The sequence below is a fragment of the Girardinichthys multiradiatus genome, chromosome 12 (genome assembly GCF_021462225.1).
Source record: "Girardinichthys multiradiatus isolate DD_20200921_A chromosome 12, DD_fGirMul_XY1, whole genome shotgun sequence".
In the NCBI taxonomy this organism is placed as follows: Eukaryota; Metazoa; Chordata; class Actinopteri; order Cyprinodontiformes; family Goodeidae; genus Girardinichthys; species Girardinichthys multiradiatus.
The window spans coordinates 36337166-36365041 of record NC_061805.1 but is presented as its reverse complement, the minus strand read 5'-3'; the positions used below and the strand labels follow the sequence as shown (position 1 = coordinate 36365041).

At 40.3% G+C, this 27876-nt stretch overlaps 1 protein-coding gene and 1 long non-coding RNA gene across 4 annotated transcripts in view; both read left to right on the top strand.

Annotated features, from left to right (window-relative positions):
- Positions 1-27876, top strand: part of si:dkey-40c11.2 (drebrin-like protein A) — a 58097-nt gene that overhangs the window by 6778 nt on the left and 23443 nt on the right. For 2 of the 3 annotated variants that reach the window (XM_047381713.1, XM_047381712.1), the window contains exons 2-3: positions 25374-25429; positions 25572-25684. In XM_047381713.1, the coding sequence (XP_047237669.1) occupies positions 25374-25429; positions 25572-25684 (169 nt within the window). Of the gene's footprint in view, positions 1-5864; positions 6283-25373; positions 25430-25571; positions 25685-27876 lie in introns of those variants that run through there. The other variant, XM_047381714.1, reaches the window with a different exon arrangement.
- On the top strand, positions 6313-10001 carry LOC124877998. Its single transcript, XR_007040645.1, has 2 exons — positions 6313-9846; positions 9944-10001. It is a non-coding gene; the product is annotated as an uncharacterized LOC124877998 (long non-coding RNA).

The window sequence follows — 27876 nt, the reverse complement described above, 5'->3', positions numbered from 1 at the left end:
ATAATTTAGGTATAATGGCTGTTGTTCTGTGTTTGTCTGCGTAGCAAAACCTTGGAGTCAAATTTCATCATTTATCTCTTAACAACTGCTTTCTACTTTGCTAAATATTGTTTAGATTTAATTTAGGTGCAAACAATGAAGCGGCAGAGTAATGACAGGCGTTGGGCATGATGAGACATGACTCCAGATGGTAATAGTGACTTAATTATGTGTGTGTTTGGCTTTAGTTTTTATGTTAAGGTACCTTGTTGGGTGGAAGACCACAAACTGGCAAAAGTGGGACTGCCACACTGACACTTTAAAAGCGGGTGATTAAAGTTTCATGACTCTATGGTACTCCTGTGCTGTTAATTGTATTGGTGTCAAATTTCTTTTGGGAGCAAAGTCAGGACCTGCTCACCTAACAATAGAAACAGTAACCAGCAGGTGTGATATTTGTGTTTTTTTACTCAGATAGAAAGTTTTATTTTTATTTTGGGTCATAGGCCTGGTTAATGGTATTAAGGAATACAAAGTCTATGAAAACCTAAACATTTTTCTGTCATGCTGTTTCATTGATTTTATGTCCTTTTGATAAGATAAAGTGCCAAAACTATCCGAGTTATCTCTGGTTGTATGTAACATACAGCTTCATACAATGCTGCCACTCTTAAAGCTGTTGCTGTGCAATGCCAGTCTTGGCTAAAAGATGGATGGTTAGCATTTCTCATGCTTACAATGTTAGACAAGGTTGGCTGTTTGGAAAAATTGCTGGACACAAAAAACTGTATTTTTTGTTAGGCAATGCCGTTTCAAGACTATAGTTGGCAAGCTAAGTGTGCCATGTCTGTAAAGCAGCTGACTGCAGGCTAATCAAGCACATACAGTAGCTCTGCTAAATAACAAATATTTTACCATAGCTTGTTACTTTTACCGTAGCTCGTGTTACTTTTTATAACTCTTTAGCATAATAGCAAAAAGGTGTAATATAACATCAGGGTTGTCAAACTGCAGTTCTCACATGGCTGATTCAAATGGCCTAATTAGCTCATCAGTTGTGCTGAAACAGGAAACATCTAACATACATAGGACATTGGCTTTCATGGACTGTTAAATGACAGAACAGTTCCATTAAATAAGCACTTGATAACTGCTAAATTTAGTGATTGCTTATTTTATATTTAGCTTTGGCCAGCAAGAGTGGTAGTTGTCTTTTTGTTTTAAATTTAGGGGGACAACTGGTATGTGATTCTTGCCTTATGAAAAATATTTTTCATGAGGCAAGTGTTAAACCAGCTTTTTATGTGGTAATGCCTGGAATGTTGTTAACTAATACAAATCACATTAAAAAAGTTCTAAAGTGTTTTATTTCCTGCATCTATAACGTGTAATCCCCCACAGCTGAATTTGACCTAAAATAAGGATAACAAGTATATAGTTGAACTGCATTACAATGCAAAACCTTGACAGTAAAGTTTTAATGAATGTTTTGCAAGTAACCAAGTGCATGCTAAAACATTTTGTCATACTGTCAGTCTGTGCCAAGCACAACACAGCTATCATTCAGTGTTATTTCGCTTGTAATTGCACAATTATGAAATCATCACACGCACATGCACGCACACAGACGTCCACATACACCTATTATGTCATTTTAGCTTTACAGGGACTTCGCATTGACTTATTTACCCTGTATGGCCTAACCCTGACCCTAAACCTAAGCCAACCATTACCAGTACATACTTAGCCCTAAGCCTAACCTAAACTCAATTAACAACTTAGTCTTAAACCTACCCCGTAAGCCAAAAACAGTAGTTCTTGTTATAGGGCCCAGGCTTTGGGCCCCAGAACCTAGTATATGATCACAACGTCCTCACAACGTAGTATATTTTGGAAAAACACGCCTTACACTGTAACAAATGCCAGAACACGCACACATCGACACACAAATACATAAGCCCACACCAAATCTAAAAGGGACACACACTCTGTCTCAATCATCTACTCTACTTTTTAGGCTGCTTAAGCAATTGTTCCTGCGTCACCATGGTTATAGCACAGCTCGCTGGCTGTAGTTGTGAATTTTTAAGGGTTAACTAGCACTTAGCAGCAAAGTTACACTGAATGTGTTCTCAATGCTGGGAACTTTAGCTGCCTTTCTCCTGTTGTGTTTATTCGCTTGGCTGGTGGGATTGAGCAGTGAGTCTTGGTTGAGTGTTGAAGGGCTCCTGTTGTCGTGACGACCCCAGTGGGAAAGCTGGGTTGTTTGCCAGGAGAAAGTGAATGAGTTGAGGGAAATGAGTGGAAAGAGACGTGAAAGGCTGAGATTGGGCTTAAAGTGAATGGAGGAGAAAATTTTTTTGAGGACAGGGGAATAGCATGTCAAGAAGTGGCAAAAACAAGAAAGAATTAACCTAAAAAGGAAGAAGCTTAGAAAAAAAATCAATAAGGGGATATTTTCAGTACTCATGGAGTGGAATAAATGGGGAGATGAGACAGGTGAAAGGAAGAAGAATGAGGAAAAGTTTAGTGCGGAGGGAAAAGTTTGTGAAGAGGAAAAACCAAGATATAAGTGAAAATGAGATTCTTGAGAGTTTACATAAGAAGGAAATGATTGGAGATAAGATTTCTTTTTGCTTTTACTGGGCCCATAATAACTATGATAAGGTGCAAGGGGAGGGGATATTCTTGTGTTTATGCAAGTCAGCATGAACAGGAAATGCCACATAGGGCCCAGCAGACCATGATTTTAGGGGATTTATCATCATTTTCTACTCTTCATTCCTCCCATTGTCTTTAATGTGTACAAAAGCAAATACAGATTCCTTACTCTCCTTCATAACTTTTGAAAGAGGCCTCATGCCCACTCAGGGTCATAACAATTTACCACACTGAGTCACTTTGCATGTATTATGTTATTTTCATAAAATCGTTTGCCCCTGTTTACCACATACTTCTCTACCCCCCTTTGAATCCTCCAATACACGGTGATTGTTTCCCATTGAGATGTTATTGTCAGATGTGCTTCTCCTTGTAAGCACATTTATACCTGTCTATATCCCCTGGGGCTTTTCATCATTTTTCTCAGTGGGAACTCTTGAGTGGCTTTCCTCCATCCATCCTTCCTGTGTTTTTCATATAATTTTGAAAGCTTAGGCAGTTTAGGCTCAGGCAAACTTCTTCCCTAATCTTAAGTAGAAATTTCAAATCTTTTAAAATCTAAAATGCTACATTTTCTTTGACCCACATGTGTGCACTGAGACACCAATTTTAGAGGTGCAATGACAAATTGAATGTTGACCAAAATTGGACAATTTTATGTTTGACCAGCCCTAACTGGTGATCGGTTGATAAGAAACTAAAAAATCTGTTATTTTTCTGATCAGTATAAACACCATATTTAAATGTTATGTTAGCTATTTTTAATATTGGTGAGGTGTTTAAATATAAAGTCAGAGGAAGTTCAGAAATGTTATAAGCTATTTAATAGGAGACTGTATTTTCTACAACATGTTGAGACATGCCTGCAGTTCACTCGGGCTGTGACAACAAGAGAGAGCAAGACCTAAAGCAGATAACAGAAAGGATGAAAGCACATCACCAAATCCAGTCTGTTTTTTTTTTTATTGGGCCTTTCAAACTCTGTCATGGAACATGTGGGATGTTGAAATCTTGGCAGTCTGTTGGAAAACCCAGAATTAAGGTAAGTATCTAAATCCACCTGGTAATCCACATGGAGACAATTGTTTTGATAATGCTAGCCACATTTACTGCACTAATCACTGTTTGCTGATAGAAACAGTTTAAATGTTAACTATTTCATTGATTTATCTTTATTTCCAATGAGTATAACCCTATTGCATTTGCTGCTCTATACAGCAATTAATAACCACTCATGGTAGGGCAAGAAAAAAGATTTCAGATAAGAAAGTGGGTAATGTTGGAAGTGTAATCGAAACAATAGCGGTTCTGTTTGCACTGTGACCATCAAATGTTATATGTGGAATATCTCAAGGCGGTAACATAAAACTGTTGAAACCCACTGTTGTCTAGACTTTGGCTCCTCACCTGATAGCATAGTGCTTGCTTCTGTTTTCCATGTCATTAATCTTGCCATTAATGGTGTGTTTTGTCTGTATATCTTCCAAACCCGTTGTATGGATTGATGTCCATTGAACAGTAACATATTTGTTGTCTCCCTTGCTTCCTTTGGTCCCCCCTCGCCATTTGATTCCATCTGCTTCAGTAAAGGGAGGGCTGTTTTCTCTCACTGGTCCTTGGCAGTGATTTAATTACTTATTTGTTTACTTTGTCATATTCCAAACCTCTCTGGCTCCGTGTTCTGCTGAGATCAGAGGTTTTCTTCCCTCCCCTCATCCTTCAGCATTCCAACCAGTCCACTCTGCCCTTCAGTTCCTCCCCCCCACTGTCTGATACTGTATGCAATCTATTGTTTACATTTTAGCCAAGTTTTCCTTCAATCAACTGATTGTCACTTTTTGTTCTTTCATTTTTTTCCCCGTCATGTCTGTCATTTCTTCATCTATTTACCATTCTCTCGAGGCCAAATAGTTTCAGCAGTCTGTAATAGTCTCCAGGGGAGTCTGATTTGTCCTCCACCCTGTCAACTATTATACAGATCAGTCAGTGTTACTCACATGGTGGATCTGAGCAAATGGTCCCTGACATCAAAAAGGCAACCCACTTAAAGTATACCGGAACATGACTTGTCATCTATGAATGCCACTCTGTTGGAGTTAAACTAATGGCAAGTTTAACCCCACCAAGGAGTTTTACCATTGAGGAACCATTTCTGTCAGCCTGAAAATGTTTTCAACCATTTTGTTTGGTGTGCAGGTATGCTTTTTTTTTTTCTTTGTTACAAATTTCTTTGGAAATCACTGTTGCTTTTCACGTGCATTAATAAAGTAATTTTCTGTTATTGTTTTTAGTTTAAAAGCCCAACTTTGTTTAGGCAGTGATGCAAACATGGCATTAAAATACACATCAGACGCAAGAAGAAGAAGCTCACAGAGCCTCACTTAATAAGCGTTTCATTTTTATTTAGTCTTCTCTATTTTAGAGATAGAAAAGGAGAAGTATGTCCCTCTTGTCATTTTAGTAAGATTACTGCACAAGGGTAGAGGATTCAGGAAATAAATATAATTTTATTTATTTCAAAATTTCAGCCTGAAGCTAAACTCTACCTATGTACAGTAGATTTAAGGTATGCATTGCTTATCATGTATATTTTCAATAATGAAACAATGTCCCAAACCATGTTTCACCATAGGGATGATGTGTTCAGAGGAAAGTGCAATGTGCAGTGTTAAGACCTTGTCATACCTCTCCACATGAATGCAAGCTACTTAACCCTTTCAGGTAAGCCCACATAACAATGAGAGATGTACAGTTTTCCCTACCTCCTTTTAGGGGGCAATGTTGTGAAGGTTTATACAGTGTCTGCACTGCTCTGAGAAGAAGAAGAAAAAAAAAAAGGAAAAAAGTTGTTTTATGCAGTCTTTGCATTCTTGTTGGCCCTTAGAAATAAGTAATCTGAATGGAGAATAAAGCAGATCTCCCCACGCAGCATTTCTTGAAACTACGTCACATTTTCTCATCTGACTAAACCTGTCGGGGTTTTGGGTTCAGTGTGTGTGTTTGTGTTTTGTCTGCACTTTTCTTTTCAGTTTCCAGATGGTGCTGGAGTTTCTCAGGTGTGCTGGTTGACAGGTGCAACTGATCTGCTAATTGCATTGGAGGAGTATTTAAGCAGGAGGCTGCCAGCACTTTGATGCCAGAGTGTTTGCCTTCTGTGGTAACAAGCTCAGCCACGTCCAAGCTATGCTTCGGTCTTTGTCTCTTAGCTGATATTGTTTTTGTTCCTTCGCAGGCAGAAACCTGAACCTTCTCATCATTCTTCGTTGAACTTTGACTTCAGTTCCAGAAGTGTTTGAATCAAGATTGCCTATGTTTGGTGGATTTCGTTTCCAAGTACCAAGCTGGCAGCTTCCTGTTATCCTCTGTCTCCTGAACCAAGGCAGATGCGTACCTTGTCCACCCTCCAATGCAAGTACCTGAACATTGAATTAATTCCTGAACTCACCAGAACTCACTCTACAGCTCAAGTAAAACCATCTGGATTTCTCCGCTTCGCACATCTGGGTCCCAACTCCCTCTACCCCCTGGCACCTGAGTTCTCAGTCCTCCGCTCATGCAAATGGCGCTGTTGCACCGTCATCCCAACAACTTCCTCATTCACGTGACGTCACCTCACCTAACCCAGAGAAATTCTCTGGCGAGGTTAGTAGTTGTAGGGGATTTTTGCTTGAATGTACTTTAGTTTTCAACCATTCTCCACATTCCTTTCACCATGACTATGTGGAGATTTTGTATGTACTTGGGTTATTAACAGGCAAGGCCTTACAGTGGGCAGAGGCCTGTTTCTCTGATTGCAGAGATTTTGGTTGTACTTTTGAAGAATTTGTGAAAGAATTTAAGCAGACTTTTTTTCCCCCCGTTATTGACAAGACTAGTACTGGCTGACAGTTGAGAGCCTTAAAGCAGCGTAATAGGCCTCTTACTGAATTTTTTATTGAGTTTCGCACTTTGGCCGCTGCTTCTGGTTGGAATAATGACACTTTAAAGTCAGCCATTTTTCACGCTTTAGACAACTCCTTAAAGGATGAGTTGGTCCTAACTGATCCCTCTACACTAGACGAAGCAAATTCGTTAGCTATTAAGGTTGACAATAGAATAAGGGAGAGAAGACGATCTAGAGCTGAGTGGTTTAATTTTAAACCACAGTTGGCCACTAGTTCTCTACCCATAGCTAAGACACCACCTCAACAAACTGCAGCTGAACCTGAGCCCATGCTACTAGGGCGCACCCGGTTAACTTTTGAGGAAAGACGGAGATGCAAACAAGCCAAGCAGTGTTTTACTGCGGCTCACCTGATCACTTCGTAGCAACTTGTCCTATTTGCCCCAGGCAGCCGAAAGACAGGGTCCACCAACTATGAAAGGGGGGTTGGTGGACCACTTACAGAATTGCAAAACCCCCAGATTCAGCCTAGCAGCTACTATCACATTTAATCAACATACTTTGACCTTGTCTGCCATGTTGGATTCAGGCAGCGAACAGAACTTAATAGATTCTGAGTTAGTCATCAGTGCAGGCATTGAGGTGGAACAACTTGCATCTCCTTGTTCCGTTCAAGCCTTAGATGGAAAGAGATTGCAGCAGATAACCCAACAAACTAAATCTCTAGAAGTCTTACTGTCAGGTAACCATAGGGAAGATGTATCTATCTTTGTGTTTCCAGTGTCTCATGGTTCCATAGTTCTAGGCTTCCCTTGGTTACAGAAACCTAACCCTCATTTAGACTGGTCTGAGTGTCGCGTCAAGTCAGCTTTCTCCCAGAGTTTCCCCGAGCAGGTTAACGGGGAGGACGACATTATTGATTTGTCTCATGTGCCCACTGAGTACCATGATTTGAAAGGAGTCTTTAGTAAAGATAGGGCCCTGTCTTTACCCCCCCCCCCCACAGACCTTATGACTGTGCGATTGATCTTCTTCCTGGTGCCCCTCTGCTTTCTAGCAGGTTGTATAATATCTCACATCCAGAACAGAAGTCTATGGAGAATTATATTAATGACTCCTTGACTGCAGGTATTGTTCAGACTTCCTCCTCACCTCTTGGGGCAGGATTTTTCTTTGTGGGTAAGGACAGCTCGTTACGTCCATGCATTGATTATAGGGGCTTAAACCAAATCACAGTTAAAAATAAATACCCTCTCCCTCTCATCACCTCAGCTTTTGAACCGGTTCATGGTGCAACAATATTTTCCAAATTAGATCTTAGAAACTCTTATCATCTCGTCAGGATCCGCCAGGGGGATGAGTGAAGACGGGCTTCAAGACACTGTTGGGCCATTTAGAGTACCTGGTCATGCTTTTCGGACTATGTAACGCACCTGCTGTTTTCCAGGCCTTAGTTAATGACGTTGTCAGACTTTTTGAATATTTTTGTTTTTGTATATTTGGATGACATTCTCATTTATTCTAAGGACATTGAAGAACATTGCAGACACGTTCGCCAGGTACTCCAGCGCCTTTTGGAAAATCGCCTGTTTGTGAAAGCCGAAAAGTGAGTTTCACCAGCCATCTGTCACATTTCTGGGCTACATACTTGAGGGTGGACAGGTACGTTCTGACCCAGAAAATCAAGACTGTCCTGGAATGGCCTGTACCGGACTCACGCAAAGGACTACAGCGTTTTCTCGGATTTGCGAACTTCTACAGACGGTTCATCAAGGACTATAGCCTAACAGCTGCACCTCTCACTGCATTAACTTCTTCCAAGGTCTACTTCATCCTTGTGCCTTTTTCTCCCGCAGGTTAAGCAACACCAAAAGAAACTATGATGTGGGTGACAAAGAATTACTGGCCATAATACTCGCCCTTGAGGAGTGGCACCACTGGCTGGAGGGGGCTGAGCATCCCATTCAAGTCTGGACTGATCATAAGAACTTGGCCTATCTCCAAGCTGCTAAAAGACTCAATCCACACCAGTCTCGGTGGTCTTTATTCTTCTCTCAATTAAATTTGTGTATTTCTTTCAGACCAGGCCCTAAGAACACTAAGCCTGATTCCCTGTCCAGACAGTTCGCCGCTGATTCGGTGAAGGAACCAGCCCCTATTCTGCCGTCCACTTGGACAGTAGGAGCACTCAGGTGGGAAATAGAAGAGATTATTCACAGGGCTCAACAACTGGAGCCTGACCCTGGCACAGGACCACCAAACCGAATCTATGTCCCGTCTCATGTACCTACTAAGCTAATTGAATGGCTACACACAGCTACGTTTTTGACTCATCCTGGGGTAAGCAGGACTATAGTATTGGTTCAGAGAAGGTTTTGGTGGCCATCTATACGTAAAGATGTCAGAGATGTCAAGCTTGTGCCCAGAACAAATCCAGTAACCAGCCTCCTGCAGGTCTACTCCAACCCCTCAGTAACCCTAGTCGACCATGGTCTCATATTGCCTTAGACTTTGTTACTGGACTGCCTCTTTCGTCAGGTATGACTACTGTTCTCACGATCGTTGATCGTTTTTCTAAATCATGCCATCTCATTCCCTCAAACTTCTGTCAGCTCTACAAACAGCAAAACTACTCACCAAGCACGTATTTCGTCTCCATGGGATTCCTCAGGATATTTTGTCAGACTGAGGTCCACAGGTCGTCTCTCAGGTTTGGAAACAGTTTTGTTTAGCTCTAGGAGCAAAGGTTTTGCTAACATCTGGCTATCACCAACAGTCAAAGGTTGAATCAACAACTGGAATCCACTCTACGCTGCCTCACATCCACAAACCCCACAGATTGGTGCTCGTACCTACCTTGGGTCGAGTACGCACTCAACTCACACATCTCTTCAGCTACTGGTCGTTCTCCTTTTGAAGTATCTATTGGGTACCAGCCTCCTTTGTTTTCCGCTGACGAGAAGGATATCACGGTTTCATCAGACCATCAACATGTCTGCCGATGCAGAACCATCTGGAACTCAACCATTCAGGCCCTTCACCGAACTGCTGACCAGAAACACCGACCTGCACCAGAGTATCAGCCTGGACAAAGGGTATGATTATTGGCACGTGCTGTGCCACTCAAGTCCATGTCTCGGAAACTATCGCCTCGTTACATCGGACCGTACAAGATATAGACTGTGATCAGCCCCTCTGCGGTTCGCCTTTGCCTACCTGCAAGCCTTCGGATACATCCTACATTCCATGTGCCGCAAAAAAAGTGATTCGCACACCTGGGTCCTGACTCCCTCTACCCCTGGCGACCTGACTACACTCACCTAGTAAGCCGTTCAACTGTTAATCATAGTTACTTCTCGTTTATTCCACAACATTATAGTTCTTGTATTCACCAGTTCTCTTCCCCCTCTTTTCATACAGTTGGCGATTCTACCATTCACGTTCCAGTTTCACTTGTAAATAAAACACCTTTTACTGATTCAGTTGTTGTTCTGAGTGTTCTTCTGTATGTTGGTCAGATCTATCTCGAAGAAAATTACAAAAGCACTCTCTTCCACATCTTAGTTGTGTCACCTACAAGCTTTCAACTGCACTTCTAATGGCTATTAGTAGCAAGGCGAAAGCCATTATTTTTAAAATAATGGCTTTTGCCTTGCTACTCATCCATTTTGGCCAGGCTCTTAGAGCACAACTAATGTGTCAACAGATTATTTCACTTGAGCTGTGGATTTCTGCACCTCCTTCTTCCTTGGACTCTTATCAGCCAGTTTAGGTGGACAGCCGTGTCTTGGTAGGTTCACAGGTGCATCATACTCTTTCCATTATTTAAAGATGAATTGAGCAGTGCTTTGGGAAATGTTTGATAGCTAAATATTATGTGAACTATGAAACTGTTGTGTAAATGATGGACTGCTGTCCATTAATGCCGACCAATCAAAGCGCTTTACACTAGAGCAGGGCTGCCAAGGTCTAGTCCTTTAGAACTTCTATCATGCAATGTTTAGATAAATATCTGCTCCAATATACCTGAATGAAATTAATCGCTCGTTACCAGGCCTCTGCACCCATCTGATTCGGTGTGTTGGAGAACAGATGCATCTAAAAGTTGCAGGGCACTAGCTCTCTAGGACTGGAGGTAGGCACCCCTTCACTAGAGCCACATTCACCCAATCACACTACAATCGCGCACACATTCATACACTGATAAGCAGATTGGGAAGCAACTTGGGGTAAAGTGGCTGGCCTAGGGGCTTGTCGACAAATGATAGGAGGAAGCTGGAATGAAACCCACAACATTCCAATTGTAAGGTTGACTATTCTTTTCACTGAGCTGCAGTCACCACAAGTAAATCCATAAAGATGGGTCCTTTTACCATAATATAATTCCAAAAGATAAGAGACACAAAAACAGGGCAAAATTCTGAGTCCAAATAAGCACATAAGCACTTTGGGGTGCTGCACAACATAAAATATGTACACATGTAATCTTTCTCTTTTTTGCTTTCTTTGTAATACACTACAAGTCATTTGTTTTATTGCTTCTTTCTCAAAAGTCACAATCCTTCCTGATAAACCTCCATGTGTGTCTGACTGTTGTAGGAATGTCTGAATCTTCGGGTTTGATCTGAGACTATGAGTAAGAAGCTCAGTGGCAGAGGAAAATGACTTTTTCAGCAGTCAGTTCTTGCTAGACTTATTTTTCCCATGTTTGGTCAGAGGAAATAAGTGAGTTGCAACATAGACGCAGAGGTAGACTAAGACCTGCTAAAAATAGAAACAGGAGACAGGTCAGCTTTAAGCTGAGAGTGAGGATTTGGGGAGCTGAAACAAGAAAAAGCAACAAAAAGGCATACATAAAGCATGGATTAAGCATTCAATATCCAGTGATGAAATCAGTCATTTGAAAAAATGTAACAGAAGAGTCAGTAGTATCCTTGGAGATTTGAAGGGAGGAAATTGAAGACCTTAACCAGGGCATCAAATTATGATATTACCCCGAGCCTCTTGTAATGTCTCAAATCTCTTCTTCAAGCACACTTTATCAGATTCCAAGAATGTGTACAGAAACAATTATTCGTCTTTATTGTTTGCAGGAATTAAATGAATAGATCTCCTGTGAGCTTAGGAGATATTTTTGTAAAGAAAATATAGCACTTCGTAAGAGTGCAGCCTAATGAGAAAAAAAAGTGAATATAAGGTATATTTATTTGTCAAAGGTCTAAGTAACTTTGGGATGCTTTAGAGAAGAAGAAAAAAAAGTACAATTTTGCATGAGAGATCAGATGAGAAAAAAATAACTGATAGTGATATGTCAAGATACGAAGGTAAAGTGAGGGCTAAAGATGGAAAAAAAAAGTTTTGTGCCCAGCCCAAGGATTTAGTCTTATCTGTTCTCAAAGTGGTGGGATAGAAAATCCTTTAGAAATTATAATACAAGAGAAGTATTTCCTGTGTTTTACCACACTTAAACTGAATGCAGCCTTGGTGTAGGGGTATGTTTGCATTGGTGAAGACAAGGTCTGCTTCTGTTAATTTAAAAATTATAGAGCATAACATGGGGGGGTAAAGGGTCTTTGGAAGTCCGAAACAAACCTCTGCAATTATAACTGACTCGAAATTCCTGTAGATTTTCTTTTGTGTGGGTGCATGTCTGTTTAAACTGCAAGGAAGCCTTTGAGTACTTATTGTGTTTGAAAATATAGCTGTGTCAGGTTTCTAGCTATGGTAACAATGTAGATATTTCCGTCTGTTGAACATACCATTTGAAAAGTTTATGTTTTTGATTATGATATTGCTTTTTTTTTCTATTAACATCCCTCACTTCCCTTAATGGTGGCCTCTTTCCCTACTTTTCAAATCTCTCTCCTTCTCCTCCCTCTGAAGTCATAGCTGGCTGCATTAAGAGGTGGGCTGGAGTAAGAGAGAAGGAGAGTCTGTTTTTCCCATCTGTTGCTCTCTCCATGTGTGTGGAGGGGCCTATCTGGTCTATTAGCTTGGGAGACTTTAACATTTCTGAAGCTGCTTATGCTCCCACAACATTGCAGTAATAAAACTAGCAGTGCAAACACCAAAGCTTACTTTGGTTTATTGAACACTGTAGTTCATCAAATAGACTGTAACTTTTACCATACAGCTGTCAGACAGGTTTACAGCAAGCGGTGTCAGGGTATGCATGTGAAAACAGCGTAGATTTGAATCTGATAGACTTCAAATTTAATCACCTTATTAACACAAAATGTCTGATACTAAGTTATACAAAAGAACTAAAAATCTGTTAAACATTTTGAGTTAAACTACTAAAAGACAAAATACAATCAACCCCAAATATTCTTGGTGGAGAGAACAGTCATAGTAACCTATTAACACAGTGACCCATATGTGTATGTTAGAGCCAACACCTATCATTTGGCTCTTAATGTAAATCTAAAAAGAATAGCAGATAAACTATGCGATGCAAATTGGGAAACCAGGGTAAGTTGATCCAATCATCGGCTGGCACACCTGATGGAAATACAAGAGATGTCATATAAAACTAGCCATGAAGCCTACAACAGACTGGCATTCGTCTTTCTTTCTTTTTCTGCTTATACAAACTCATTGAGTCATGAAGGTAACATCCAGGAGGGAGACCCAGATATTGCTGTTTCTGGCCAAAAGTCTTTAGCTTTCATTAAGGATCTCAAGGTACTCCAAGGCTGAAAGGGATAAATACTAATACTTTATTAGGTTTTCATTGCTAGTACCAGGTTGGACCCCCATATGCCCTAAGAACTACCTTAAGTCTTTGTGTCAATACTGTATTGAAAACGGTTTTCAGAGCTATTGATCCATGAACTCAATGCCATGTTCAAGACACCAGTTTGAGCTTTTTTTAATTTTATTACCTGATGCAGGAAGCCATGGGTGCAATATTGTCATAAAGGGACATAAAGGATCAGCAACAACACTCAGGTGGGCATTGGGTAAATTATACTTAATTGGTGCTACTGGGTTCAATGTATCCCAAGTAAAACAGCAAACACCATGATGCCACTTTCAATAGCCAGAAGCATCAAATTCTGAGCCTGTGTTACAGGTAAAATTGAGACTCATCAGACCTGGCAGATTTTACACAATTTGTGGTTGTCCGGTTTTAGTTGTCCAGTATAAATTGAAGCCTCCATGTCCTATTCTTATCTGAAAAGAGTGTCACTGCTGCTACTTCAAAGTTTGATGTGTTTTGCATTAAACGTTGGTGTTCAATGTTCCTCTGTTGTAACCAGTTTTTATTTGTGTTTTTTTTAATTCTCGAGTGAGGCAGACTGCATTTTCCTCTGACCTCTAAAATCATCAAGGCATTTCCATCAACACAACTGTCCCTCACTGGATGTTTTCTCTTTTTTGGAATATTCTCCCTAAACCTAAGAGATGGTTGTGTTTGAAATATCCAAAAGATCAGCAGTTTAACAAATATTCAGAAAAGCCCATCTGACATCTACAACCATTCTACGTTTAAGGTACATCCCCTTATCTTCCCCATTATAATGCTCAGTTTGAACTGAAGCAAATCTGCTTCATCACATCTAGATTCCTAAATGCATTTAGTTGCTGCCCTGTGAATGACTGATTTAACATTTCTATTAACAAACAGACATGTGAAAGAGTGTCATGGTTAGGTCACCTTTTTTGTCAAACAGGTCTACACCTTTTCATTTTAAACTAAATAGCCTCATGTTATATATCTTATTTTTACTATAATAGGTTATTTCTGTCCACATGTTTACGCATTTACAATCCTTCTGTGTTCTTTGTATTGCGTTCTACTTTTGTCTCAATGTATAGCATGATTTAAAAAATCTATATATGATTTTCAAATCCTCAACATTTTTTATTGATACCGTTCTTACTGTTTAAAGTTCTTTAAATATAATGCCAAGGACATCTCCATTGTTAGCTGAGTTTCCTCCAACTGTATGGAGCAGTCGCTCAGTGCTTCCACCTCTTTTACTTGTTTTGGCAATCTACAGTATACTACACGTTTCTCTTGACGGTAAAGGCCAAAATATATTCAGCAAGAACAGATAATTTCCGTCTTTTACCAGAGGCTCCAAAGACAAGAACAAAGTTCTATCTTGCCAGAACATTTCATACTTCACAAGAACACAAGTGTAGAACTCCTATGAAGTCTTCATAGGTCTCTTCCACTACTACAAACTTTCATTCACTTTCATGTTTCTCTGACATCCCACAAGAAAAATGTTTTGCCCTGAATATACACCAAGAACAAGTAGCAGGAACTCCAAAACCATAGCATATTGATGTAATTTTTTTCTTGAACACCTGGGAGAGAAAGCAAATATCGCTGTTTCTCCTGAGTATCTATATGCCTTCAGTACTCGGTTTGGAGAGTCATGGAGTAGAAACTAAAGTAGTGGAGTCCATCACTGATATTAAAACAATCCTTTTCTGAAGTTACAGTTGGCATGCTAGGAGTCTTGGGCAGCATGTGTGCAGCAGAGTGCAGGCTAGCTAACTGAATCTATAGCCTGGCTAATTCACCTCGAAATATCCTCTCGTTAGGTTTGCAGTGTTACCCTATGAGCAACAGAAGGGCAAGAAGCGATAATATTCTCAGCAGTACAGGCATTTGTCAAAACACTTCTACTATATACAGCAAGTGTTTTCCATACATCTGTTTTTGTGAACAATCCACTGACCTAGCTTCACAAACTTCTGTTTGAAAAAGATTTTAATTGTTGCTTTTTCTAAATACCTTAGCTGAAAAAAGTTAAATCATTGTCATGAGTACATTAATCAGCTGTCTCTTATGGTAACCATAGTGACTGTCAACCTGTGTTGTTTCTCTCTGTATTTTTTCTGTATATGAAAATAAAAATAATAAGTAAATGTCTTGGACATGATTATCACGAATAATGTTGTTTTAGCAACTGCAATGTATTAATTGCTGCTTTTCTGTTTTAAATAATAGCAATTGGGTCATATATATTTCTACTGTAAATTTGTGTGATACTGAAAAAAAATAAGACTCAGTTTTCCTTTTAGGTGTGCATGAATTGAGTTGTGCAGCATAAAAACACAGCATAATATTTGTGTACAATGCTGCACCTTGAGTTAAAACAAGTTTTAACACTGTTCCCACTGTCTATTTTAGAATCAAGACAATGTTTTGAGATGGTGTTTTGTGTCTAAACAGCATCACATAGACCTGGGGATGAACCAGACAGGTCAGGGATAAAATTGTAGAGTTTAAGTTTAAAGCAGGGTTGTCACGCAGTATCCAAAGCATATCACAGAACATCTTACAGAGAACAGCTTAGTCCATCATCCAAAATGGGAAGTACAGGTCCTTCTCAAAATATTAGCATATTGTGATAAAGTGCATTACTTCCCATAATGTCATGATGAAAATTTAACATTCATATATTTTAGATTCATTGCACACTAACTGAAATATTTCAGGTCTTTTATTGTCTTAATACGGATGATTTTGGCATACAGCTCATGAAAACCCAAAATTCCTATCTCACAAAATTAGCATATCATTAAAAGGGTCTCTAAACGAACTATGAACCTAATCATCTGAATCAACGAGTTAACTCTAAACACCTGCAAAAGATTCCTGAGGCCTTTAAAACTCCCAGCCTGGTTCATCACTCAAAACCCCAATCATGGTAAGACTGCCGACCTGACTGCTGTCCAGAAGGCCACTATTGACACCCTCAAGCAAGAGGGTAAGACACAGAAAGAACGAATAGGCTGTTCCCAGAGTGCTGTATCAAGGCACCTCAGTGGGAAGTCTGTGGGAAGGAAAAAGTGTGGCAGAAATCGCTGCACAACGAGAAGAGGTGACCGGACCCTGAGGAAGATTGTGGAGAAGGGCCGATTCCAGACCTTGGGGGACCTGCGGAAGCAGTGGACTGAGTCTGGAGTAGAAACATCCAGAGCCACCGTGCACAGGTGTGTGCAGGAAATAGGCTACAGGTGCCGCATTCCCCAGGTCAAGCCACTTTTGAACCAGAAACAGCGTCGGAAGCGCCTGACCTGGGCTACAGAGAAGCTACACTGGACATTTGCTCAGTGGTCCAAAGTACTTTTTTCGAATGAAAGCAAATTCTGCATGTCATTCGGAAATCAAGGTGCCAGAGTCTGGAGGAAGACTGGGGAGAAGGAAATGCCAAAATGCCAGAAGTCCAGTGTCAAGTACCCACAGTCAGTAATGGTCTGGGGTGCCGTGTCAGCTGCTGGTGTTGGTCCACTGTGTTTTATCAAGGGCAGGGTCAATGCAGCTAGCTATCAGGAGATTTTGGAGCACTTCATGCTTCCATCTGCTGAAAAGCTTTATGGAGATGAAGATTTCATTTTTCAGCACAACCTGGCACCTGCTCACAGTGCCAAAACCACTGGTAAATGGTTTACTGACCATGGTATCACTGTGCTCAATTGGCCTGCCAACTCTCCTGACCTGAACCCCATAGAGAATCTGTGGGATATTGTGAAGAGAACGTTGAGAGACTCAAGACCCAACACTCTGGATGAGCTAAAGGCCGCTATCGAAGCATCCTGGGCCTCCATAAGACCTCAGCAGTGCCACAGGGTGATTGCCTCCATGCCACGCCGCATTGAAGCAGTCATTTCTGCCAAAGGATTCCCGACCAAGTATTGAGTGCATAACTGTAGATGATTATTTGAAGGTTGACGTTTTTTGTATTAAAAACACTTTTCTTTTATTGGTCGGATGAAATATGCTAATTTTGTGAGATAGGAATTTTGGGTTTTCATGAGCTGTATGCCAAAATCATCCGTATTAAGAAAATAAAAGACCTGAAATATTTCAGTTAGTGTGCAATGAATCTAAAATATATGATTGTTAAATTTTCATCATTACATTATGGAAAATAATTAACTTTATCACAATATGCTAATATTTTGAGAAGGACCTGTATATTGGCCAACTGCAGACCTACCAGGAGAAGGTCCTCCACCTAAACTGACTTGCCTTGGCAGCATGGAAAGTATTATTCAGAGAAGCAGCCACGAGACCCACGGTAAGGAGCCACAAAGATCCAAAGCATAGTACGGGTTTCTTTTTACAGGAAAATCATTACCTGTAGACTTCACAAATCTGGCCTTTGGTGGTGGCAGCATTATGCTGAAAGGATACTGTCCTTCAGCAGGGATAGGGAAGATGTTCAGAGTTGATGTGTGCAGAAAACCTGTTAGAGGCTGCAAAAGACTTGAGGCTGGGGTGGAGGTTCGCCTCTCTGTAAGAAAGCAGCCCTAAACATGCAGCCAGCACTACAATGGAGGGATTTAGATCAAAGCAGGTTTTTTAGTTAAAATGACCAAGTCAAAGTCGAGATCAAAATGCAATTTAGAATCTGTGACAAGAGTTGAAAAAAATATACCCTGTTTTATAGATGTTGCGGCGTTTTGCAAAGAAGGATGGGTACAATTTCCATCCATCTGAATGAACGGATGGATGGATGGAATATGTTCCTTATTAAAGAAATTTAGAAGAAAGAGCACATTCAACAGATACTATTCTTGTTGCTAAAATCATTGAACTTCTAACAATGTGGACCTTTAAAGCTTCTAATGCAAAGATTTTAGTCTTTGCAATGTCCAGCTGGGAGAACAAAATTTGCCAACCCCCTTGGCGCATTGTGTTTTCAACTGCATGCCTGTTCCCTGTGGGTGGAGAATTTGCTCATGCAGTTAGGACTCAGAGGGACAGTGACCTTTGCTTATGAATGCTGACTTTTAGGAATAGTGGAGAACGAAGGATCCATAAATTTGGATCAGTGTCTCAGTTTTGAATGAATGGAGCAATTGTGCAGTTTAGAAACATATATTTTTCTAATGGAAGTGTTTGATTTTTATTTGTTATCTTTTCCACCAGCTTTCTACTTTTCCCAGCATTTGTAGGGAACATTTGCTTTACTAAATGTATCTGTTAACCCAAACATTATGCAACATTCTTGTTTTAACTTAAAATGTAAGTTAGTCAAATAAAGAAAAGCATGTACTACTGTATTTAAAAATATATTCAGACCTGTTTCAGAATAAAAGCTTTTTAAAGAGAATTAAAGTTATATTGAAGACTGAAGATTTACAACCTAATTATATTTCAATAATGATAAATACATATTTTGTTTCACAATCTAAAGCACTTTGTTTCTTTTTTGTCACTTTAATTCTGCAGTGTCATTTTGAATTTATTTAGCATTAGATTATTGTGTTTATTTATATTTTGATTCACTTATCCCCATTTTCCCTTGCTTACCTTGTTCAGTTATTTTCTTCTGTGTTCCTATCATATTTACTTGCTCTTAGTCTTGCTCAAAATTCATGCTTTGCCTTTTGGGTTTGATTTTTTTCCTGCCATTGTTCCTTGTTAATGTACTCTTTGGACTCTTTTTTTATTTTTATTTTCCTCCTGCCTGCATTCAGGTCCTCCACTAACACACATTTTATGATAGCAAAAATGTTGTCACTTATATTTTACTTTGATGGTGTTACATTAACTTAAACTGGTAGTAAATAAAGACTTCATCAGCCTCTGGAGACAGTGTACTGCTTACTTTGACTTTTTTGACAACCACTCTTTTGGGACAATTTTGCAAAATGTACACATTGCTGTAAAAACTTGGGAGTAGGTTCATGCTGCTTGCATTATAATCTGATGTTTAAAACAACACTTTTGCATAGTGACATGATAGAGACCTAGAAAATACTTGCATTATCAGATCAATAAATAATAAATGAACAATCATGGCCTCCCGCCTCATCCACCTGACCAGGATGCAATCTGATAAATAGGCTGCACAATATGGTTACTGTGTCCTCAGCACACACAGTTACTCACTCACTATAAGTGCACTTTGTTCAATGGGAACAGAGAAGAAAGGCAGGTTTGTTGTATCAGGAAAAACATAACCAAGTGGTTTAGAGATGCTTATGGAGTTAACGGGCCTGTTGACAGCTTGTACGCTAAGCATCTGTTGTTACCTGTATGATAAATATATAGTTGATGAAAGCATTTTCAAATTGAAATGTCTCTTCCCTCCACATACACACATCCATGCACTGACACAAGTACCTTTCACATTTGACCTGCTGTAAGAGCTGCTTTTGGCCCTTCACTACCCAGCTCCAGATGTTATTGACACAGTCCTGCTTAGAAAGATTTACACCTATGCACATTCAAACATGGACACATGCACATTCTTGCACTCTCATGCAGACTACAGTGTGTACAAAGTTACATAAAGACGTGTCATTTCAGCTTACAATGGGATCCCAGTTAAGTCTCACAATCAAAGTTTAATTTTGCTTCTTCAAAGACTCATGTAAGTCACACTGACATTCAAAGCAAAGCAAACCAAGGAGCTGCATGTTGATTTAAATGCTGGACTAGTCATTTTTTATGCAATCATGGCTAGTTCATCAGTTTGATTCTTTTTCTCACTGTTCTTTATTTTTAAAATCTGCCTTGGAGCTTAAACACTAAAACAAATTAATTATAGTGCTCTTAACTAAGCAATAGAATTGCGTCTCAATAGTCTCAGCAAAACACATCATAAGTTGGGTTGCCACAGGGACAGTAGACTGACTGAAGGGTGTGGTGGGACAGGTTTTCACCTGCAAAATGCCTAAAACCTCAGAGCTTAATAGAGCAGTGGTTGCATTTGTTTCACTTCGAGGAGCTGTCCAAGTTTGAGGAAAGCACTATGAATGCTGGTTTTTGTTCTGCATTGTACCTTTCTATCTTTCACATGTACTCTAAAAGGAGCCATGGAACAAGTGTACAGGAAGAAATAAGAAAGTTGCATGTGTCACTGTTTAAAAAAGAATCTTTGCACTACAAGAAAGTTCCTCTTTTCCTGTTGTTTGTACATATAGTAAAACATATGCCTATTATTTTGTGTATCACAACAATGCCTTGCTAAAGTAATCATACCTCTTAAACTTTTGTACATTTTGTCAAATAACAACCACTCTCACAAACCTTCATATTCAATTCAATTCAAAAATACTTTATTAATCCCAAAGGGAAATTAAATGTTATTATAGCTCATATTATGAAGGTTTCCTCAAAGAGCCGTTGTAGATGCTGATGGCTGTGGGCAGGAAGGATCTCTTGTAGCGCTCCGTCTTACAGCAGATCTGAAGAAGCCTCTGACTGAAGACACTCTGTTGTTATAGGACAGTCTCATGAAGAGGATGCTCAGGGTTCGCCATAATGTTCTTGATTTTATGAAGAATCCTTATTTGCACAATGATCTCCAGAGGTTCCAGAGGAGTCCCCAGAACAGAGCCAGCCTTTGTTATCAGCTTGTTGAGCTTTTTTAAGTCCCTGGCTCTGATGCTGCTTCCCCAGCAGATGATGGCAGAAGAGATCACACTTTCCACAACAGACTTATAGAAGATATGCAGCATCTTGCTGCAAACACCAAAGGACCTAAGCTTCCTCAAGAAGTACAGTCTGCTCTGTCCCTTCTTGTAGATGGCTTCACAGTTGCATCTCCACTCTAGTCTGTTGTCCAGGTGAACACCGAGGTATTTATACTCCTCCACCACCTCCACTTCTTCTCCCATGATAGAAATAGTTTTTGACTTATTCCTGTTTCTCTTAAAATCTACAATCATCTCCTTTGTTTTAGTCACATTCAAAATGAGATGATTGTTTCCACACCATGCCACAAAGCGGTCCACCACTTTACTTAGCTTCTTGTCCATCTCTGATCCACCCCACAACTGCAGAATCATCCGAGTATTTCTGCAGATGACAGGAGTCTGTCTTGTACTGGAAGTCTGAGGTGTACAGAGTGAAAAGGAATGGTGAGAGTACAGTCCCCTGTGGTGCTCCTGTGCTGCTGACTACCTGGTTAGACTCACAACCCTTCAGTCTCACAAACTGTGGTCTGTTTGTCAGGTAGTCTTTGATCCAGGAGATTGTTGAGGCCTCCACCTGAGTCTTCTGGAGTTTCTGACAAAGCAAATCAGGTTGGATTGTATTAAATGCACTGGAGAAATCAAAGAACATGATCCTCACAGTGCTACTGGCTTTGTCCAGATGACAATGGGTTTGTTGAAGCAGGTGTATGATGGCATCTTCAACTCCAACTCCACAGCGATAAGCAAACTGAAGGGGTCCTGATGGTTTACTGTTTGCTTACTCAGGTGGGCCAACAGGAGTCTCTCTAGGACCTTCATGATGTGAGATGTCAGGGCAACAGGTCTATAGTCATTGAGGACTGATGGGTGAGTTTTCTTTGGTACCGGAACAAGACAGGAGGTCTTCCACAACACCGGAACCTTCTTCTGGGCCAGGCTAAGGTTGAAGAGGTGCTGCAGAATCCCACAGAGCTGCTCTGCACAGGCCTTCAGGACTCTAGAGCTGACATGATCTGGACCTGCAGCCTTATTCCTATTCAGTCTCTTCAGTTGTCTCTTCACCTGACTTCTTGAGACACATAGGTGGAAGGGGGAAGCAAAGGAAGTATCAGAATCTTCTGATATGGTTGAAGGCAAACATGTAGAAGCAGAAGGGTCTAGGGCTGAGGTGGAAGATAAAAAATGTGAGGTGTTACTGGACAGCTGTGGGTCCTGTGAGTCAAAGGAAGATGGAATGTCTGTTTGGCTGTGAGCAGGAGAGGAGGATGCGAAGCTTGTTTCTGAACTGAACCTATTGAAGAATGTGTTCAATTCATTGGCTCTATCCAGACCTCCATCGGTCTGATCATCCTTCTGCTTGAAGCCTGTGATCTTCTTCATCCCTGTCCACACATCTCTGATATTCTTTTGCTGGAACTTGCTCTCCAGCTTCTTCTTGTACACCTCCTTGCTGTCTCTTATCTTGACTTTAATTTGCTTCTGTATACTCCTCAATAATTCTCTGTCTCCCTCTCTGAAGGCTCTTTTTTTCTTGTTAAGCAGGTCCTTCAGGTCACTGGTGATCCAAGGTTTGTTATTGGGGAAGCATCTCACGGTTCTGGTGGGGATTATGTTATCCACACAGAAGTTTATATAGTCGGTTACACACTCAGTCATGGCATTGATGTCCTCTCCATGTGGCTGGCACAGTGTGTCCGAGTGTGTAGCCTCAAAGCAACCTTGCAGAGCTTCTTCAGCTTCTTGTGACCATTTTCTCACAGTCCTCTTTATTACAGCTTGCCTCTGAACAAGGGGCTTATATTTCGAGCAGAGAAAAATAAGATTGTGATCTGATTTGCCTAGAGGAGGTCTTGCTGTAGAGATGTATGAGTCCTTGACATTTGCATAAAACAAATCCAATGTTTTGTTTTCTCTGGTAGAGCAGCTGACAAACTGTTGAAACGTTGGAAGTGTAGCAGAGAGTGAAGCATGGTTAAAATCACCAGAAATTGCCACAAAAGCATTGGGGTTTTGTGTCTGTAGCTTAGCAACAACTGAGCTGATGGCATTACGTGTCGGCAACAGCGGAAGGTGGAACGTAAACTGTTGCCAAAATAACACTGGTGAACTCTCTGGGTAAATAATATGGACGAAAACTTACTGCCAACAGTTCAATATCTGGACTGCAGAGATGACACTTCACAGTAACATGTCCTGGATTACACCATCTGTTGTTCACAAGTACTGCCAGTCCACCTCCTTTACATTTGCCGCTCCTCCTTAAATCTCTGTCTGCCCGTATGGTTAAAAAGCTCGGCAGAGAGATGCTGGAGTCGGGGATATGATCCTGCAGACATGTCTCAGTAAAACACATGATACTACATGCCCAGTACTCTGGCTGGTCCTTTGTAGGGCTTGGAGTTCATCCAACTTGTTTCCCAACAATCTCACATTGCCCATCAAAATCGACGGAAGAGATGGTTTGAACTTCCTCCTTCTCTCTCTTCTCTTAGCTCCTACTCTGCATCCACGGTGTCTCCTTTCGAACTCATCAGGGATTTGGGGTTGTAGCTGAAGTATTATTTGAACTTTTGAGATATTAATCAGCTGCTCCCGGTTGTAAGAAACAACCCCGTTGCCATGGCAATGCATCATAACAAATGTCCAAAAATAGAAAGTATTAAGAAAAATCCTCCAAGCTGTACAGCATCCGACACTGGAGTGGACAGTCATCCAAAAAAAATCAACTGTATCCACCACAAGAGGAATAGTTCCCAAAAAAGAATAAATCAGAATCAAAAGTAACAGAGCTACTCCAACCTGCTGCCACCTTGAGCGGCGCAATTCTAGTTTATTCTAGTAGCAATGTTTTATTTTCAATTTTCTGTGATAGACCAACATAACATAGTACCGATTTATGAAGTAAAGGGAAAATGATACATTGTAAGAAATGTATGTTTAGAACTAAAAATCTGGAAAGTGTAGTATGTATTTGAAATTCATCTACCCTGAGTCAATGCCTTGTAGAATCTCTTTTTACTACAATTACATATGCAAGTCATATGTTTCACCTGCTTTGAACATCTAGAGACTAAAATTAATGCCAATTCTCCTTCGCAAAATAACTCCAGCTTTGTCATACTTGGAGAGAATCCCACTGCAGTTTTAAAGTCTTACCACAAATTTTCGATTGGCTTCAGATTTGGACTTTAGGCCATTCCAACAGATAAATATGCATTCATTTAAACCCTTTCTTTGAATCTTTGGTTGTATGTTTAGGGGTATTGTCCTGCTGGAAGGACAAGCCAGTCTCAAGTTATATATAGCAAATAACACGCTTTCATCCAGTATTGCCATCTGTTTAGCGCCATCAGTCCATCAACTCTGATCAGCTTTTGTGCCATGTTCAGGCTGAACACCCCATCCCCACAGTTACAAATGGTGGTGGCAGCATCATGCTGTGCAGATGCTTTTCTTCAGCAAGGAGAGGGAAGCCAATCAAAGTTGATGGAAAGATTGATACCATGCAGAACAAATAGTTTAATTTAAGTCTGAACCGAGCATCTTCTTCCACATGTTTGCTGTGTGCTGTACATGGGTTGTCGCAAACTTTAAATGGGCATTCTTAAGTCTTTCTTTTAACAATGGCTTTCTTCTTGCCAATCTTCCATACAGGCTAGACTTGTACAGTGCACAGCAAATAGTTGTCTTCTTAGATTCTCCCACCTGAGTTGTGGAGGCATTCTGCAGGCATTTCAGAGTTACAGTGGGTCTCTATGTTGCTATCCTTGCCTGGCATGTTTGGGTGGATAGCCATGTCTTGTTAGGTTTTTAATTATCCCCTACTCTTTTCATTTTTAAAAGATGCATTGAACACTGGTCTGAGAGATGTTAAAGGGGTTAGGATTTGTTTAATGACCTAACTCTGCTCTAGGCTTCTCCACAACTTTATCCTTGACCTGTATGCTGTGTTCCTCAATTTCCATGATGCAGTTTTTTTACTAATGTTTTTTAGCAGACCTCTTAGGCATTCTCAGAACAGCTGTGTTTCTGCTCAGTTAAGAATTACACACATAGTTGCGTCCTACTACATTTTATTTAGGTGTTTTAGAATGAAAGTGGCTAAATACACAGGCACGTCACACTTTTCCTATTTTTTTTTTTGTAAAAAACGTAATAGCTTTGTCATTTTTCCCTCAGCTTTATAATTATGCACTGCCTTCTGTTCATCTATGAGAGAACAGTTGGTGGGTGTAACTTGACTACATATGTAAAACGTTGAACCGTTTTTGCTTGCGCATATTGCATGATTGAGCATTCAAAATATCCTATTGACTATTTTGAATGTGTCTCCTCATAGGCACCTAGAAATTTCACCAGTTTTACATTCTGGATGAATGTACTCATGTCAGCTGTGGCTTTGTGTCATACTTCTTCGTAGTTAACCTACATGTGTTCTTTTTTATTTTCACAGGGCATTATTTACATATGAAGGGGTTACCAACAATCTCAGACTGGCAGATTCAGGAGGTAGAGTGAACTGTTAATTTGTCACTTAATAAAAAAATGAATATGTTGTGTTGCAAAAGAGTAAACCTTCATTTCTACAGGCAGTGTACTTTAAAAACAAATATATTGTTTTTCCTTCTTTAAACCTCCACTTGCTTTTCAGCGGGCGGTGTGGCAGAACTGGCGGAAAAGTTTCACATCTCAAAACCTCAATATGGACTGTGCAAAGTGGGAGGTATGGATGGAGGAGCTCTTCAGATTGCTTTGATAAGCTTGGTGAGTGTCATCAGCTGTCATGAAACATGCACTAGTACAAATGAAAGCATGACACATGCATGATTTACACATAAACACACAGAGCTGAATTCATTTAGACTCACTTCCTTCAGCGTGGACAGGAACATTTAGAATCATTTCAAAGCACCTATGTAATGCATATACTGTACACACAATGAGAAAAACCTGTTTACCTGTTTAATTGTAATACATTTTGTCAGAGAGAGCTCCAAGCTATTTTGTGAAATTTGCATGCCACTTTATTTTCAAGCTAAATAAAGTATGGTTAGCATTATTAGCTGTGTCATTAATCTCATTGTGTATTCCCTGGAGAATGTTAAGCCTTACCTTAACTACCAATATTTCAAAATCCAGCATGTGATGGAGATACTAGATAGTTCAAAAGAATAAGGCTTTGCAACTTCGCTTAACATTTCTAGGAAAGTTCTTATGCAAAAGTAATCATCCCTTTTTCATTTTTTGTTGCCTCACAAGGTGGAATTAAAATGGATTGTTTGAGAGTTTGCACCATGTTGTTTATATAACATACCTACAAATTTGAAGATGTATTATTTTTTTATTGTGAAGCAAACAAGTAGGACAAAATAACAGATTTCACCAGTGTTCACCCTCTCTCAAGACAGTACTTTGTAGAGCCGCTTTTTGAAGCAGTAACAGCTGCAAGTTGCTTTGGACGAGTCTCTATGAGCCTGCCATATCTTGCCACTGGGAATTTTGCCCATTCCTCAAGGCAAACCTGCTCTAGCTTTTTCATGTTGGATGGTTTTTGCTTGTGAACAGCGAGCTTCAAGTCTAATCACATATTCTAGTTAGATTGAGGTCTGGACTTTGTCTAGGCCATTCCAGCACTTGCAAATGTTTCCTCTTAAAACACTCGAGTGTTGCTTTAGCAGAATGCTTCGGCTCATTGTCCTGCTGATGGGTGAACCCAATCTCAGTCTCAGTCGCAAATTACATACAGATTGATAGATTTTGCTAAAGAACATTCCTGTATTTAGCACCTTCCCCTCGACTCGCACCTGGACTTTTTAGAGCTTCATAGCATACATATGCACCTGTCAGTTTTCAGTTTTTTTCTTTTTTAATGCTTTTTTATGTATTTTTCTCATTTAACTCTACCAACTTAAACTAATTTGTGCAGATCCATCACATTAAAAACACATTTAAACTACAGGTTTTGAAAGGCACTGTACAGGTCCTTCTCAAAATATTAGCATATTGTGATAAAGTTCATTATTTTCCATAATGTCATGATGAAAATTTAACATTCATATATTTTAGATTCATTGCACACTAACTGAAATATTTCAGGTCTTTTATTGTCTTAATATGGATGATTTTGGCATACAGCTCATGAAAACCCAAAATTCATATCTCACAAAATTAGCATATCATTAAAACAGTCTCTAAACGAGCTATGAACCTAATCATCTGAATCAACGAGTTAACTCTAAACACCTGCAAAAGATTCCTGAGGCCTTTAAAACTCCCAGACTGGTTCATCACTCAAAACCCCAATCATGGGTAAGACTGCCGACCTGACTGCTGTCCAGAAGGCCACTATTGACACCCTCAAGCAAGAGGGTAAGACACAGAAAGAAATTTCTGAACGAATAGGCTGTTCCCAGAGTGTTGTATCAAGGCACCTCAGTGGGAAGTCTGTGGGAAGGAAAAAGTGTGGCAGAAAACGCTGCACAACGAGAAGAGGTGACCGGACCCTGAGGAAGATTGTGGAGAAGGGCCGATTCCAGACCCTTGGGGACCTGCGGAAGCAGTGGACTGAGTCTGGAGTAGAAACATCCAGAGCCACTGTGCACAGGCGTGTGCAGGAAATGGGCTACAGGTGCCGCATTCCCCAGGTCAAGCCACTTTTGAACCAGAAACAGCGGCAGAAGCGCCTGACCTGGGCTACAGAGAAGCAGCACTGGACTGTTGCTCAGTGGTCCAAAGTACTTTTTTTCGGATGAAAGCAAATTCTGCATGTCATTCGGAAATCAAGGTGCCAGAGTCTGGAGGAAGACTGGGGAGAAGGAAATGCCAAAATGCCAGAAGTCCAGTGTCAAGTACCCACAGTCAGTGATGGTCTGGGGTGCCGTGTCAGCTGCTGGTTTTGGTCCACTGTGTTTTATCAAGGGCAGGGTCAATGCAGCTAGCTATCAGGAGATTTTGGA